General features: G+C 47.7%; 1 protein-coding gene across 1 annotated transcript in view; it reads left to right on the top strand.

The window, feature by feature from the left end:
• Positions 1 to 7,628: 7,628 nt before the first annotated feature.
• LOC132403174 (solute carrier family 22 member 2-like) overlaps positions 7,629 to 17,082 on the top strand; it is a 32,539-nt gene continuing 23,085 nt past the window's right edge. Inside the window, exons 1-5 of the mRNA XM_059986529.1 lie at positions 7,629 to 8,199; positions 12,407 to 12,510; positions 12,601 to 12,755; positions 15,791 to 15,959; positions 16,043 to 16,157. Of these exons, the coding sequence (XP_059842512.1) occupies positions 7,789 to 8,199; positions 12,407 to 12,510; positions 12,601 to 12,755; positions 15,791 to 15,959; positions 16,043 to 16,157 (954 nt within the window). The 5' untranslated portion in view covers positions 7,629 to 7,788. The remainder of the gene's footprint in view (positions 8,200 to 12,406; positions 12,511 to 12,600; positions 12,756 to 15,790; positions 15,960 to 16,042; positions 16,158 to 17,082) is intronic.

The following is a 17,082-nucleotide window of genomic DNA, read 5'->3' as shown; positions in this document are numbered from 1 at the left end:
GACTTGGTACGGGTATGAGGGCCAGGATCATGGGTGGTACGGGTATGAGGGCCACGATCAGGGACTTGGTACGGGTATGAGGGCCACGATCAGGGACTTGGTACGGGTATGAGGGCCGCGATCAGGGACTTGGTACGGGTATGAGGGCCAGGATCAAGGGTGGTACGGGTATGAGGGCCACGATCAGGGACTTGGTACGGGTATGAGGGCCAGGATCAGGGACTTGGTACGGGTATGAGGGCCAGGATCACGGGTGGTACGGGTATGAGGGCCAGGATCAGAGACTTGGTACGGGTATGAGGGCCACGATCAGAGACTTGGTACGGGCATGAGGGCCACGATCAGGGACTTGGTACGGGTATGAGGACCAGGATCATGGGTGGTACGGGTATGAGGGCCACGATCAGGGACTTGGTACGGGTATGTGGGCCACGATCAGGGACTTGGTACGGGTATGAGGGCCGCGATCAGGGACGGTGCGGGTATGAGGGCCAGGATCATGGGTGGTATGGGTATGAGGGCCACGATCAGGGACTTGGTACGGGTATGAGGGCCGCGATCAGGGACGGTGCGGGTATGAGGGCCAGGATCATGGGTGGTATGGGTATGAGGGCCACGATCAGGGACTTGGTACGGGTATGAGGGCCACGATCAGGGACTTGGTACGGGTATGAGGGCCACGATCAGGGACTTGGTACGAGTATGAGGGCCAGGATCAGGGACTTGGTACGGGTATGAGGGCCAGGATCAGGGACTTGGTACGGGTATGAGGGCCACGATCAGGGACTTGGTACGGGTATGAGGGCCAGGATCAGGGACGGTACGGGTATGAGGGCCACGATCAGGGACTTGGTACGGGTATGAGGGCCACGATCAGGGACTTGGTACGGGTATGAGGGCCAGGATCAGGGACTTGGTACGGGTATGAGGGCCATGGTCAGGGACTTGGTACGGGTATGAGGGCCACGATCAGGGACTTGGTACGGGTATGAGGGCCACGATCAGGGACTTGGTACAGGTGTGAGGGCCACGATCAGGGACTTGGTACGGGTATGAGGGCCAGGATCAGGGACTTGGTAAGGGTATGAGGTCCACGATCAGGGACTTGGTACGGGTATGAGGGCCACGATCAGGGACTTGGTACGGGTATGAGGGCCAGGATCAGGGACTTGGTAAGGGTATGAGGGCCACGATCAGGGACTTGGTACGGGTATGAGGGCCACGATCTGGGACTTGGTACGGGTATGAGGGCCAGGATCTGGGACTTGGTACGGGTATGAGGGCCACGATCAGAGACTTGGTACAGGTATGAGGGCCAGGATCAGGGACTTGGTACGGGCATGAGGGCCACGATCAGGGACTTGGTACGGGTATGAGGGCCACGATCAGGGACTTGGTACGGGTATGAGGGCCACGATCAGGGACTTGGTACGGGTATGAGGGCCACGATCAGGGACTTGGTACGGGTATGAGGGCCAGGATCAGGGACTTGGTACGGGTATGAGGGCCACGATCAGGGACTTGGTACGGGTATGAGGGCCACGATCAGGGACTTGGTACGGGTATGAGGGCCAGGATCAGGGACTTGGTACGGGCATGAGGGCCAGGATCAGGGACTTGGTACGGGTATGAGGGCCAGGATCAGGGACTTGGTAAGGGTATGAGGGCCAGGATCAGGGACTTGGTACGGGCATGAGGGCCAGGATCAGGGACTTGGTACGGGTATGAGGGCCACGATCAGGGATTTGGTACGGGTATGAGGGCCACGATCAGGGACTTGGTACGGGTATGAGGGCCACGATCAGGGACTTGGTACGGGTATGAGGGCCAGGATCAGGGACTTGGTACGGGCATGAGGGCCACGATCAGGGACTTGGTACGGGTATGAGGGCCAGGATCAGGGACTTGGTACGGGTATGAGGGCCACGATCAGGGACTCGGTACGGGTATGAGGGCCAGGATCTGGGACTCGGTACGGGTATGAGGGCCAGGATCAGGGACTTGGTACGGGTATGAGGGCCAGGATCACGGGTGGTACGGGTATGAGGGCCAGGATCAGAGACTTGGTATGGGTATGAGGTCCACGATCAGGGACTTGGTACGGGTATGAGGGCCAGGATCAGAGACTTGGTACGGGTATGAGGGCCACGGTCAGGGACTTGGTACGGGTATGAGGGCCACGATCAGGGACTTGGTACGGGTATGAGGGCCAGGATCACGGGTGGTACGGGTATGAGGGCCAGGATCAGAGACTTGGTACGGGTATGAGGGCCATGGTCAGGGACTTGGTACGGGTATGAGGGCCACGATCAGGGACTTGGTACGGGTATGAGGGCCAGGATCAGGGACTTGGTACGGGTATGAGGGCCAGGATCAGGGACTTGGTACAGGTATGAGGGCCAGGATCAGGGACTTGGTACGGGTATGAGGGCCAGGATCACGGGTGGTACGGGTATGAGGGCCAGGATCACGGGTGGTACGGGTATGAGGGCCACGATCAGGGACTTGGTACGGGTATGAGGGCCAGGATCAGGGACTTGGTACAGGTATGAGGGCCACGATCAGGGACTTGGTACGGGTATGAGGGCCAGGATCACGGGTGGTACGGGTATGAGGGCCAGGATTACGGGTGGTACGGGTATGAGGGCCAGGATTACGGGTGGTACGGGTATGAGGGCCACGATCAGGGACTTGGTACGGGTATGAGGGCCACGATCAGGGACTTGGTACGGGTATGAAGGCCAGGATCACGGGTGGTACGGGTATGAGGGCCAGGATCAGAGACTTGGTACGGGTATGAGGGCCAGGATTACGGGTGGTACGGGTATGAGGGCCAGGATCAGAGACTTGGTACGGGTATGAGGGCCACGATCAGGGACTTGGTACGGGTATGAAGGCCAGGATCACGGGTGGTACGGGTATGAGGGCCAGGATCAGAGACTTGGTACGGGTATGAGGGCCATGATCAGGGACTTGGCAGAATAACAGTTTGCCGTGGATGAGATGTGCTGAAGGGCTTGTTTCTGACTATAAAATGGATGGTCAGTATTGAAGGGGATTCAACATGTCCCACACACTTGCAGCAAAGCCTACGTTTCTAATTCAGGAGACAAACGCAAAGTTGGGAGGAGATATTAAATGGAAAAGTTAAACTTGATTTGTACAAAAGGAAAGTATTTGCATCCAATTTATCAATGAGAATGGGAGGCAATGGGATTATTGAACTGTTTCCTCGTGATGGGATTGCCTTCATGGGGATGTGGCAATCTAGCCTCCACAATAACCCACTATATATTGGTAATAAGGTAAAGTGCGCACACACTCAAAATGCATCTCCACTGTTTGTGGAATTCTACCTCATGTTTTGAAGTCTGATGTTACATGATGGTGCATTGCCCTTCCGAAATCTTAAAGCTACACGTAAAGCTCTTGAACTGTTAGCATCAAGACTCCCCTCTGCCTAAGTAAGGTTTGCTGTGGGTCTCCATTCAGAGAGCATGCCTGACCTTGATGGGCTACTAGGGATGGATGTCCACAATATTGACTTGTTATTGTGGATGGGCTAAACTTTAAAGCTGCTGGGAAAGCTAGCTGCATGTAAAGGTCAAGTTTGCTGGTTCAGATGGAGTGCATCTGTAAATGCTGAGAGAAGTGCAGAGGCCCAGGTTCTAAATCTTTAGATGGCTATAGATTTGGGGGTTGTACCTGAAGGCTAAAAAAAGAGAAATACGCCCAGTGGCCACTTTATTAAATACCACTTGCACCTAATAAAATGGTCGTGGAGTGTATGTTTTATGGTCTGCTGCTGCAGCCCATCCACTTCGATGTTCGATGTGTTGTGCATTCAGAGACGCTCTTCTGCACACCGTGCTGTAATGTATGGTTATCTGAGTCACTGTCAGCTTGAACCAGTCTGGTCATTCTCCTTTGACCCCACTCATTAACAAGGCACTTTTGCCCAACGAACTGGGGGTCCATTTCTATTTGAAGCTGTTATCTTGCTGGGTTTTCCACTGCCAAACCTTTTCCACATATTTTCCGCTGTTAATTCTGGGAAGAAAGTTGTGATGTTATGCCACGTGTTTTGAGTTGGAAAATGTTACCTGGGTGACTATGTCAGCCGAGCTCAGTGTAGCCCAGTCGATGGGATGATGATCTGTGAAACTGAAGTGAAAGCGTGTGTTACAGCTCAGATGTTGTTCTCCCAAGCCAACAGCTTGGAGCAGGAGCAGCCCTGGGAAATGTAACCTGAAACTTCTGAGTTCAGAAGCACATAAGCCGAAGCAGATAGCTGGTCTGTTCCTCCAGAGCACGTTCAAATTGTTTTCATGACCTGTTCCTCATTATGCTGCAATTAAGTTAAATATTATAAGAATCCCTTTTTGGGTCATAAAATATTTGACTCTTTGCCAGCATTGGAATGAGTGAATGCACTGAGTACCTTCCAAGTCAAAGTTTACCTGGGACTGAGGACTTGACCCTTTGTCACAATGAACACTGCCAGCGCTGGTGTATTGAAGGCAGTAGTAAACTTCCTTTCACTGCCTAAGTGGTGGCTCCCGGGATATGGGAAGTGGCCCGTGTTATCCAGCCTCCCGCCGTTCACCTCTATTACCGGAGTGCAGCAGGGACAGCTTGGTAGAGCAATTTAATTTATTTTGTATATTAAGGTGCAAAGCCCATCCTTTTGTATGCCACAGTGAAAGAGTTATCAATGTCTTGGATCTCAGTCTGGGAGTGGACCAGTGCATTTTTTTCCTGGTGATGTTTGGGCTATCTTGGTTCTACAGTGTACTTGTGGTTTAACAGCTTCCTACTTACACTTTGTATTTTTTAAAAACTTTTAGTAATTCTCCTTTAGACTTTTCCCCTCTCATCTTAAATCTATCCCCTGAAGTATTTGACATTTTCACCCTAGGGGGAAAAATAATCTACCTTCCAAACATATGCCTCTCATAAGACTATAAGATATAGGAGCAGAATTAGGGCAATTGGCCCATTGGGTGCTTCGCCATTTCATAATGGCTGATTCATTCTTCCTCTGCCCCAATCTCCTGCTATCCCTTCCCCCATATCCCTTCTTGCCCTGTCCAATCTAGAACCTATCAACCTCTGCCTTAAATACACATAAAGACTTGACCTCCTCAGCTGCCTGTGGCAATGAATTACTCTCTGGCTAAAGAAATTCCTCCTCATCTCTATTCCAAAAGAACGCCCCTTTACTCTAAGGCTGTGCCCTCTGGTCTTAGACTCTCCAACCAGAGGAAACACCCTTTCCATATCCACTCTATCAAGGCTTTTCACTATTCAATAGGTTTCAATTAAGGTCATCCCTTATTCTTCCGAATTCCAGTGAATACAGGCCCAGAGCCATCAAACAATCTTCATACAACAAGCCATTTAATCTTGGAATTATTTTCATGAACCTCCTTTGAACCCTCTCTAGTTTCAGCGCATCCCTTCTAAGATAAGGGACCCAAAACTGTTCGCAGTACTCCAAGTGAGGCCTCACCAGTGCTTTATAAAGTCTCAACATTACATCCTTGCTTTTATATTTTAGTCCTCTTGAAATGAATGCCTACCATTGCATTTGCCTTCCTCACCACTGACTCAACTTCTGGGGAATCCTGCACGAGGACGCCCAATCTCCTTTGCACCTGAATTTTTTTGTTTTTCTCATTTAGCAAATAGTCTTTGCATTTCTTCTACCGAAGTGAATAACCATACACTTCCTGACACTATTTCATCTGCTGTTTCTTTGCCCATTCTCATAATCTGGATAGGTCCTTCCGTAGTCTCCCTATTTCCTGAAAAATACCTGCCCCTCCACTTATCTTCCTATTGTCCGCAAACTTTGCAACAACGCCGTCAATTCCATCATCCAAATCATTGACATACAACGTAAAAAGAATCAGTCCCAACACAAACCCTTGTGAAACACCGTTAGTCACTGGCATCCAGTCAGAAAAGTCCCCTTTTATTCCCACTCCTTGGCTCCTGCCAATCAACCACTGTTTTATCCATGCTGTATCGTTCCTGCATTAAACTTCTATCAGGTCATCCTCGGCCTTGGAATCTCTAGACAAAATAAAGTTCAAAGTAAAGTTCGTAGACTCCTGAGGCTTGCTGCTGTGCTTTCTTCAAAATTGCACTTGCATGCTGGGTCCAGGGCAGGTCCTCCGAAATAGTAACACCCAGGAATTTAAAGCTGCTGGCCCTTCCACCTCCGATGAGGACTGGCTTATGGACCTCTAGATTTCCTCTCCTGAAGTCTACAATCAGTCCCTTGGCCTTGCTGGCATTGAGAGGTTGTTGTTACGACATTCCTCAGCCAAATTTTAAATCTCCCTCCAGTAAGCTGATTCATCCCCACACAAATTTATCCACTCTTTCTAATTCAAAGTGCATTTATTATCAATGTATGAATTGCACACCCTTGAGATTTGTTTGCTTACAGACAGTCACAAAGAAAGGAACCAGAAAGAACCCGATTTAAAAAAAAATTAAGACCAACCCCCAGTGCCCACAGAGGAAAAAGAAAAGAAATCATGCAAACAACATCGAGCAGCGACCACAGCATTCTGAACCAAACGGAGTCCTTTGATCCCGATCTTCAGAGCAGAGCAGCCTGTAGTTAGGTGCACAGCCTCTATTCAGTTCATTGTCTTAGTGGGGCAAATCACCACAAGCTTTGCAGATACAGAGCACAGCAACTGGGAGCAGTCTCAGAGCCTTTACGTCATGGAGAGGGGAGCCCCCAGTCAGCGTTTTAATCATCTGAACCTCACACTAGGGTCCGGCCCCGCTGTGACAAACCATCTTGGGCCTAGATTTCAACAACTTTCTGCTGAACCTCCGCTGCACCCTTTGCAATGTCAATGGACTTTACTGTATGTTTTGATGTACATGTGATAAATAAATCTGAGTAATGTGTCACCCAGAGCAGCACGTACCTGTACACTCAGTCTGCGGTACAGGGGTGGACCCCCACCCCCTGCCCCCGTGTGTTCTTCTGCTGCTGCAGCCCATCCACATCAAGGTTTGACGTGTTGTGCACTCAGAAATGCTCTTCTGCACTCCACTCTTGTAATGCACGGTCATCTGAGTTACTGTGGTCTTCCTGTCAGCTTGAACCAGTCTGGCCATGCCCCTCTGCCCTCTCTCATTAACAAGTCATTTTCACCAACAGGACTGCTGTTCACTGGATGTTTTTTTGTTTCTCGCACCATTTTCTATAAACTCCAGAGACTGTTGTGCATGTAGGTCCCAGGAGATCAGCAGTTTCCGAGATACTCAAACCACCCCATCTGGCACCAGAAATTTTGAAGTCCAGAACAGCAATAACCTAACCCTTGCTATATAGGGAAAGGGAAACCTCACAAGCAAACAAAGGCCACCTCAGATACCTTTCCCATCCCCTGTGTTGCTGTTGGTTACAGATTTTTAAAAGGTTTTATTTAATGTTCAGAATTCATTGAAAAACAGAGGAATAAGGGCGTTTTTATTTTGCTTCTCTGCAAAGTCAATGTGTTCTAAGTTGTCTATTAAAGTTGACTCTCAAGAGGTGGTTCCCACTGTTAGTTTGTAACCATCCTGCATAATTTGGTGTCACATTTCACTTGAGCACTCATTTACCAGGTTGGCTAACTCAGATGTCACTGCTTGTTGCTGAGCATCTCTCCTTTGAGCTGAGTGGGGTTTACCTGCTGTGAAGGTTGTAGGTGGCTATACCTTGTGTAGGTGAAAGACTCCCTCTCCTTCCGTTTACCTGTAGGACGATCATTCACCATGCCCACCTTTGATGATGTTCTGGAAGAAGTGGGGGGTTTTGGGCTGTATCAGAAGTTCATCTTTTTCCTTGTGTGCCTCACCTCGGCCATGTTCTCCTACCTGTACGTTGGCTTTGTGTTCCTAGCTGTTACTCCTGACCACTGGTGTAGGAGTCCTGGGGTGGCAGAACTGAGGCAGAAATGCAACTGGTCCCTGGACGAGGAGAAGAACTACACACTGCCCGCAGGACGTCCCGGGATCTCCTCGTACAGTCAGTGCGAGAGGTTTGACCTGGATTGGAATTCCTCCTCGATCAGCTGCGACAATCCACTTCTCTTCTCCCGGAATCACTCTCGAGATCTCCCCGTTACGACGTGCCAGGACGGGTGGGAGTTTGAGAACGGCTCCATCTCCAGCATCGTGACTGAGGTAGGTTTTGACTTGGGTCAGAGATATTGTGTCGACCCCATTGGGAAGTCAGCAGAGAGTAGAAGCATCTGTATGTGTGTGGGGGACTGAAGTGATACCCTGGGTACCTCATCATCTTCAAGTGTTTGCTGTTCAAACAAGTTTATGACACTCGTTTCTCTTTTGAGAATCTCTTTGTTCAGTAGCTATCCAGCCACTATAATAGTACTTTCTGGGTGAAACTTCAAACAGTACAGCACAAGAACAGGCCTGTTAGCCTTCATCCTGCAAAGATTTATATTAAACATAAACTCTCAAGCATCAGCAGGAAATGTTCGATTCCTGGTATTCAATAACTTGGATTGATATCATTCCCATGAACTAATTAAACTAATGACACTTAATTAAACTAATTCTATCTGTCTGCACATGGTTGATATCTGTTTTAAGAACAGCTTCTACACCTTCTCCATCAGATTTCTGAACGGTCAATGAAACAACCATGAACACCAGCTCACCATTATTACTCTCTTTTTGCAATACTTATTTAATTCATTTGTATATATATATATATTTCTTATTGTAACTTCTAATATTTTTAATGCATTACACTGCAAGACAAATTTCATGGCATATGACAATGATATTAAAGCTGATTCTGATATCCCTCCATTCCCCGTCAATTTACGTCTAACAGACTCTTAAATTCCTCGACCACCCCAACAGCACATTCCAGGCACCCACCATCCTGCGTTTAAAATAAAAACACTTACCCAGCAAATCTCCTTTCAACTCCTCCCCCCCCCCCCCACCGTGTTAAATACATATCCCTATGGCCCTGGGAAAAATGTTATCGGCTTTCTTCTTTACGTCTCTCAGAATTTTGTATTTATTTTACGCCGGTGCGTAAGTACTACATGAGTGTTAATTTTGAACACTTTAATACTCTCAGTTTGGCCTGCTCTACATTGGTGAGACACAAGGTAGACTGGAAGGTCACTTTGTCAAGCACCTCACTTCATCTGCCAGAAGGTATAGGATTTCCCAGTGGCCACCCATTTTAATCCTACTTCCCATTCCCATTCCGACACATTGTTCCACGGCCTCCTGTGCTACTATGATAGACCACGCTCAGATCAAAGGAGCAGTACCTTATTCAATTTGGGAACCCTCCAACCAGACACTATGTACATTGATTTCCCTAATTTTCAGTTATTTCTCCCCCTCCCCATCCCCTTCTCTCTTTTTCAGTTCCCCATTTCAGCTCCCCTCTCACCGATCCATCATCTCCCACTGGTGATGATCATCTCCCACCATCTCCCACTCCTCCCTTTTCACTGTCCGTTCCAGTGAGACTCCATCTTCTCCAGCCCTTTGCCTTTTCCGCCTATCGCCTCCCAGCTTCTCACTTCATCCCACCTACCTTCCCCCCTCACTTGGGTTCACTTATCACCTGCCATCTTATACTCCTCCCTCTCCCCACCCCCAACAATTCTTATTCTGGCTTTTTCCTGCATTCCATTCCAGCCCCGATGAAGGGTCTCAACCTGAAACATCAGCTCTTTATTCCCTTCCGTAGATGCTGCCTGACCTGCTGAGTTTCTCCGGCATTTTACATGGATTTCCAGCATCTGCAGAGTTTCTTGAGTTAACATTTGACTAATTATATTCCCGAATACCCCATGGAAAGATCTAGTGGGTGGAGTGATAGAAATCCAAGTTACCAAATGCAGTCACATCCTACTGAGTGTTTAATTTAGCTCGTTGTCGAGTGTAGATAAGCAGGGCAGCAACAACTGAATGAGGGGGTATAGCCCGGCTGTTCTACAAAATTAAATTTGAAAAATGACAACTAATATTATGATGATAAACATGTAAGGAGCTCTCTCTACAGTTGTTCGAGGTCATATTATGTGATAAACTGAATTTAAAACACTCCACAGTTCTGCATTGAGCTTGACTGCACACGTTAGAGAACAGAGGGGCCTCGGAGTGCTCAGCGTTCACAGGCAGGTAGAGTGGTGACGAAGGCCTTTGCCAGCCTGGCCTTCATCAGTCACCCTGTCATAGGAAGGATGTTTTTAAACTAGAAAGGGTGCGATCTAGGTTTACTAGGACTCGGACCTAGGGGCCTGAATTACAAGGAGAAGAGTCACTGGCTGTGATTTTATTCCTTGGAACACAGGAGGTTGTGGGGTGGTCTGATAAAGGTGTAGAGGATCATGAGGTGTACAGACAGACTGAAAGGCCATGGCATTTTTCCTCCCCAGGGAGGGGATTGATTAAAAACAAGAGGGCATAGATGCCAAGACCACTAGACAATGAGAGGCAAACAATTCAGTGCACACCAAAGGATGTAAATGAGGAAGGGGACAAGGCATAGGACAGAACGCGGGGACGTAGGTAGCGGTTCCTGGATAGTTGTGCATCTCAGGCGAGCTCTGGGAGAGGTGGAGAAAAAACGTAAACACATGAGACTCTGCAGATGCTGGAAATCCAGAGCAACACACACACCATGCTGGAGGAACTCAGCAGGCCAGACAGCATCCTGATGAAGGGTCTCGGCCTGACACATCAACTGTTTATCTCTCGGCATAGAGGCTGCCTGACCTGCTGAGATCCTGCAACATTTTGTGTGTGTTGCTCCGGAAGAAGTGCTGGGTGAGGGGTCGATGGGCGGCTGGGTTGGTAGAGAGGATTTGGTGAGGGAGCAATTGTACTGAGAAAGGGAAAGGCAATTGAAGATTAAATCCTTTTATGATGGAAGCAGTTCAGGCAGTATCTGCGGAAACAGATTCCGTCGACATTTCAAGTTAAAGACCCTTCATCAGACTCTCACCCCTAAAATATGCTTTTCATCTCAGATTTTTAGCATCTGTAATTTCAATTTACATAAGTTCTGAAACTGGATTTTGTAAAGGGATCAAGGCCAATTAAAGTGGAGCTGAAGTTTTGTTCTCAGAAAGGAGAGAGTTTAATTGTAGACTGATGCATCCTCACACTGAGAGACAATGAACTGTAGATGATGGGATTAGGAGCAACAAGTGATCTGCTGGAGGAACTCAGCGAGTCCGACAGTATCTGTGTTGGGTGGGGGAACATTCGCCTGCAGGGCTTCTCTAGAGTTTGTTTAATGATGCCCATAAGAACAAGAGGAGAGCGCCAGCTTCTCTCCAGTTTGAGAAGGCGTATGTCAAGAGCTGGGTCCATAATGGAGTGGAATTTGTAGCCCTAGCATTGATGGTGAGAGGCATCATAGCAGGGGGAGGGTCAGCAGTCTAAAGGCAGTACATGGTGGGGATGCACACGCAGTGGCCACTTTAAAAGGCACAGGAGGGGGCTACTGAGTGTATCTCTATATGATCATGATCTTCTGCTGCTGCAGCCCAGCCGCTTCAACGCTCGGCATGTTGTGTGTTCAGAGACGCTCCTCTGCATACCACTGTTGTAATGCGTGGTTATCTGAGTTACTGTCACCTTCCTGTCTGCTTGAACCAGTCTGGCCATTCTCCTCTGACTCTCTCATTAACAAGGCATCTTCGCCCTCTTAAATCTCTCTTGTCCCCACCCTGAAACCTTTACTTTTCCCAAAGAAAAGAAAATTAAGTACTAGTTCAACCATTGCTCACAAAATGCACTCTATGGCCACTTTATTAGGCACACCTGTACGCCTGCTCATTAATGCAAATATCTAATCAGCCAATTACATGACAGCAGCTCAATGCATAAAAGCATGCAGACGCTGTCAAGAGGTTCCGACCAAATATCAGAATGTGATCTCAGTGACTCTGACCTTGGAGTGATTGTTGGTGCCGGATGGGATGGGCTCAGTATCTCAGGAACTGCTGATCTCCTGTGAAATTTCACACAGCAGTCTCTGGAGTTTATAGAGAATGGTGAGAAAAACAAAAAAAACATCCAGGGCACCAGTTCTGTGGGGAAAAAAAACACTTTGTTAATGAGAGAGTCAGAGGAGAACGGCCAGACTGGTTCAAGCTGACAGGAAGGTGACAGTAACTCAAATAAACACACGTTACAACAGTGCAGAAGAGCATCTCCGAATGCACAAAATGTCGAATCATGAAGTGGATGGGCTGCAGCAGCAGAAGACAATGAACGTAGATGCAGTGGCCATTTTATTAGGTACAGGAGGTGACAGGATCTGGGATCTCTCTCCAGAACAAAGCCATGGCTACAGCACAGTTCTCTGTCCATGTGTTTCTCGCAGTTTGAGCTGGTGTGTGCCGATGCCTGGAAGGTCGACCTGACTCAAGCTTGTCTCAACCTGGGCTTCATGCTTGGAACAATAGTCATGGGATACGCTGCAGACATGTAAGTATAATGGTGGTGGACAATCAGAAGCTTGGGATGCAATGGTCACCTTCTTAGTGTTTAATCATTATACATTTCCCCCCTTTTTAGGTTTGGCAGAAAATTCAGCTTCTTATCCGCAACCTTCGTGACTTCAGTGGTGGGGCTTATTGTTGTGTTCTTGCCAAACTACACCTGGTTTGTGATCTTCCGAACGTTCCAGGGCGTGTTCAGTAAAGGATGCTGGCTGTGTGCATACGTCTTCAGTAAGAGGAATCCTTCCACCTGCCTTTTAGTAATATGTCTCGGTTGTTACTAGTGCTGCAGTAAACAGGCATCTCTGGCAAGAATATCGTGCTGCTGTGGTTCGGAAAGCCTAAGAAACAGAAAACCAACAGCAGAATACAGGCCCTTCGGTCCACAAAGTTGTGCCAAACATGCCCTTACCTTAGAAATTTCTAGGCTTACCTATAGCCCTCTATTTTTCTAAGTTCCGCGTACCTATCCAAAAGTCTCTTACAAGACCCTATCATATCCGCCTCCACCACAGTCGCCGGCAGCCCATTCCACGCACTCACCACCCTCTGCGTAAAAAACTTACCCCCGTCATCTCCTCTGTACCTACTTCCAAACACCTTAAACCTGTGCCCTCTCGTGTTAACCATTTCAGCCCTGGGAAAAAACTTCTGCCTATCCACCCGATCAATGCCTCTCATCATCTTATACACCTCTATCAGGTCACCTCTCATCCTCTGTCACTCCAAGGAGAAAAGGTCAAGTTCACTCAACCTGTTCTCATAAGGCATGCTCCCCAATCCAGGCAGCATCTTTGTAAATCTCCTCTGCACCCTTTCTATGGTTTTCACATCCTTCCTATAGTGAAGTGGTTTGAACTGAGCACAGTACTCCAAGTGGGGTCTGACCAGGGTCCTATATAGCTGCAACATTACCTCTTGGCTCCTAAGTTCAATTCCACGATTGATGAAGGCCAATACACCATATGCCTTCTTAACCACAGAACCTTCTTAACCTAAGCAGCCAATTGTACTTTGATGGGCACACGGACTTTCATTATGGTTTCATTTATGATTAGCAAGTTCAAGTTTATTGTCATTATAATGCTGTACAAATTAAGCTTTTTGCTGCAGCATCACAAATATGACAATCCTGAATTACCTAGTCTTAAACTAACACAAGGGATTCTGTAAATGATGGAAACCCAGCCTATTACACGCAAATGCTAAAGGGTTTCAGCAGGTCAGGCATCTTCTATGGAGAGGAATAAACAGTTGACATTCTGGGCTGAGGCCCTTCATCAGGACTGTGGAAAGGAAGGAGGAAGAAGCCAGAATTTGCACTATTAAACTAACATATCAACTCTGGGATTTATTTTCTTGTGGGCATACTCAATAAGTCCATGCTAGAATAATAACAGTAACAGGATCGTTGAAAGACTGCACCACCTGGGCATTCAACCAGAGTGCAGAGAGCAAACTACGCAAATAGAAAAAGAAAAAATAATAAATAAACAATAAATGTTGAGAATATGAGATGATGGCAGCAGCGAGAAGAGAGCATGTCCTGGATGGTGGGGGTCCTTGATGAAGGATGCTGTTTTCCTGTGGCAGCATTTCGTGTAGATGTGGGGAGGGCTTTAGCTGTGGTGACTGGGCTGTATCCACTACTTTTTGTAGGATTTTCCTCATAATTTATGCTTTACTGGCAAATCTTTGTTTAAAATATACCACAGATGATTCCTCTTGGATATTTGTGTTAATGTAAAATGCTCCTCTTGGTAATTAATGACTGTCAAAATGCACAGTCTCGTGTTGAACTGTAGGCTTTGGTAGGTAATGATCTGTGATATAGCTAGGCTTTATCTAATGTAAATGAAAATCGAAATACATGCCGATCTGGGCAATCTAAAATGCTAGAAACACTTGGGGCCAGGCAGTATCTGTGGAAAGAGAAGCAGGTCATGTTGGGATCCAAGATCCCTTGTCTTTTCCCTGACTGGTTAACACACTCAAACACACACACACACACACACACACACATACACACACACACACACACTCACACACACACACACACACACACACACACACACACACACACACACACTCACACACACACACACACACACACACACACACACACACACACACTCTCACACACACACACACACACACACACACACACACACCCCAACGCGCACAGCTGACCTGCTGAGGGTTCCTTGTGTTGTTTTTATTCATCACGTAAAGCTGGCCATTATTCCCATTGTTCTGTTAATGTGAATTAAAACTGAAATGCACGGCACCTTGCTGTCTAATGAGGTGTCAGAGCTGATTGTGCACTAGTGACTGCTGGAGTTTGAGGTTCTGTTCAACAATAGTGATAGGGACTTCTGTTGAGCTTCCACTGTAAAATCAGTGGGATGATTCTTTTGAGTCTGTGTTCCCATCCTGGGCAGTCCCATAAGGAACAGAGCCCTGCCAAACTCTGGAGAGAGAAATAACCACCATTTCATGTTCAAAGTACATTTATTATCAAAGTATGTATACCATATATAACCTTGAGATTCGTCTTCTTGCAGGCAGCCACAAAACAAAGAAACCCAATAGAACCCGACAGACTGTCAAAGACCAAACGTGCAGAAAAAATAGTGACAAACAATAAAAGCAAGCAACTGATTCAGAACTGGTGTTCACGAAAGTGCCACAAAGCCAGTCACAGCCGATCCAGGAGCTCATCGGATGCAGACCTCAGCCTCGGTTCAGCACAGAGATTTAAATAAACCTGGTGCGCAGTAAGCTGAGCACCTGCCCATCCCCTTCTTCCAGCCCCAACACCCTGACCTTTTCAATCTGCCTGGTGCTTAAATCAGCCAAACACTGGGCTGTTCCTCACTCGCAGGCCTGGGCCTGCCACCTCAGCCTGGCCCGGGCGACTTGTTCCTCGCTCCTGGGACTCTCCACCAGAACAGGCAAAAGATGAAGGATCCCTGACCTGAAACTGTATCTGCTCCTCTTCCCACAGATGCTGTCTGATTTGCTGAGCGTTTCCAGCATTTTCTGCTGTTTTAAAATTTCAGATTTCCAACATTTAAGTTTTCACTTACACAGGTTTGAAACATTACAAGCAGGTAATTCTACATTACAAGTAGAAACACTGTGACATTTATGGTGTGGTAACCGTGACCAGTTTGGGACAGCTCCCATTGCAGAGCACCGTGCACGGTGTCCGCTTTCCCCTGCAGCGAGCTCACCGCGTCATTGAACTGTGTTTTCTGCTTCAGTTACAGAACTGGTGGGGCTGGAGTACCGGAGAACAGTGGGCATTCTGTACCAAGTCTGCTACAGTACCGGCATGATGATACTCCCAGCAGTTGCTTACCTCGTCCCAGACTGGCGGAATCTGCAGCTGGCTACCACCATCCCCAACTTCCTCTTCCTCACTTACTACTGGTAACGTCTACACACATCAGCGGCATGCGGGCAGCCGAACCCGGAGGTGGCCACACAGTAACGGGCTGTGCTCCTCTCCACAGGCTGATCCCAGAGTCTCCCCGGTGGCTGCTCTCCCAGAACAAGAACTCCCAGGCCATGACTGTCATCCAAAAGATGGCCAAGATAAATGGGGGGAGTCTCTCGCAAAAATATGAGGTGAATACAGGAATATCTTTACTTATTTAACTGTTCCAAGCTGCTCTTTAATTCACTGTGTGTGTGGAACGAGGCCAAAGCGTGGAGTCTATCTAATATGGTGTAGATGTCCCGGTCGGTGAGGACACTAGCCTTCCAGAACACAGAACACCACAGCCCAGCGCAGACCCTTCAGCCCACAATGTCCTAACCACCCCAAGCTCAATCTAACTCTTCCCTCCCACATCACCCTCCATTTTCCTGTCATCCGCGTGCTTATCTTAAACGTCCCTAATCTATCCCCCTTGACCACCTTCCCTTGCAGACTATTCCATGCACCTGCCACTGTCTGTGCAAAGACTTACCTCTGACATTCCCCCCCTCATACATCCTTCTAGTCACCTTAAAATTATGCCCCCTTGTATTAGCCATTCCCATAGTTGGAAAAAGTTCCTGGCTGCCCACCTGATCTATACCCCTTATCATCTTGTACACTTTTATCAAGTTACCCCTCATCCTTCTTCAGCCTTAGCTCTCTTAGACTTCCCCATGTGAAGACCTCAGGCTCCAGAGCCCAGGTAGAAGGGTACAAGACATCGAGTAGATAAAGTGTGGTTCAGGTACTTCATTCTTATTGTCACAGCTACTGAGACACAGTAAAAGCTATTTATATGCATGCCATACAGAGTGTGGCCTACAGACAGATCACGCCATACGTATGTATATCATATAACCATATAACAATTACAGCATGGAAACAGGCCATCTTGGCCCTTCTAGTCCGTGCTGAACATTTACTGTCACCTAGTCCCACCAACCTGCACTCAGCCCATAACCCTACATTCCTTTCCTGTCCAATACCTATTCAATCAAGGTAGTGTAAAGAAATACAGAATGGAGAATACACTGTGGTAGTTACTGGGAAGGTGTGGAGAACATAAGACAT

Source organism: Hypanus sabinus, chromosome 12, assembly GCF_030144855.1.
Source record: "Hypanus sabinus isolate sHypSab1 chromosome 12, sHypSab1.hap1, whole genome shotgun sequence".
Lineage (NCBI taxonomy): Eukaryota > Metazoa > Chordata > Chondrichthyes > Myliobatiformes > Dasyatidae > Hypanus > Hypanus sabinus.
Note: the sequence above shows the minus strand (reverse complement) of the source record. Positions and strands in the feature narration are given on the sequence as shown.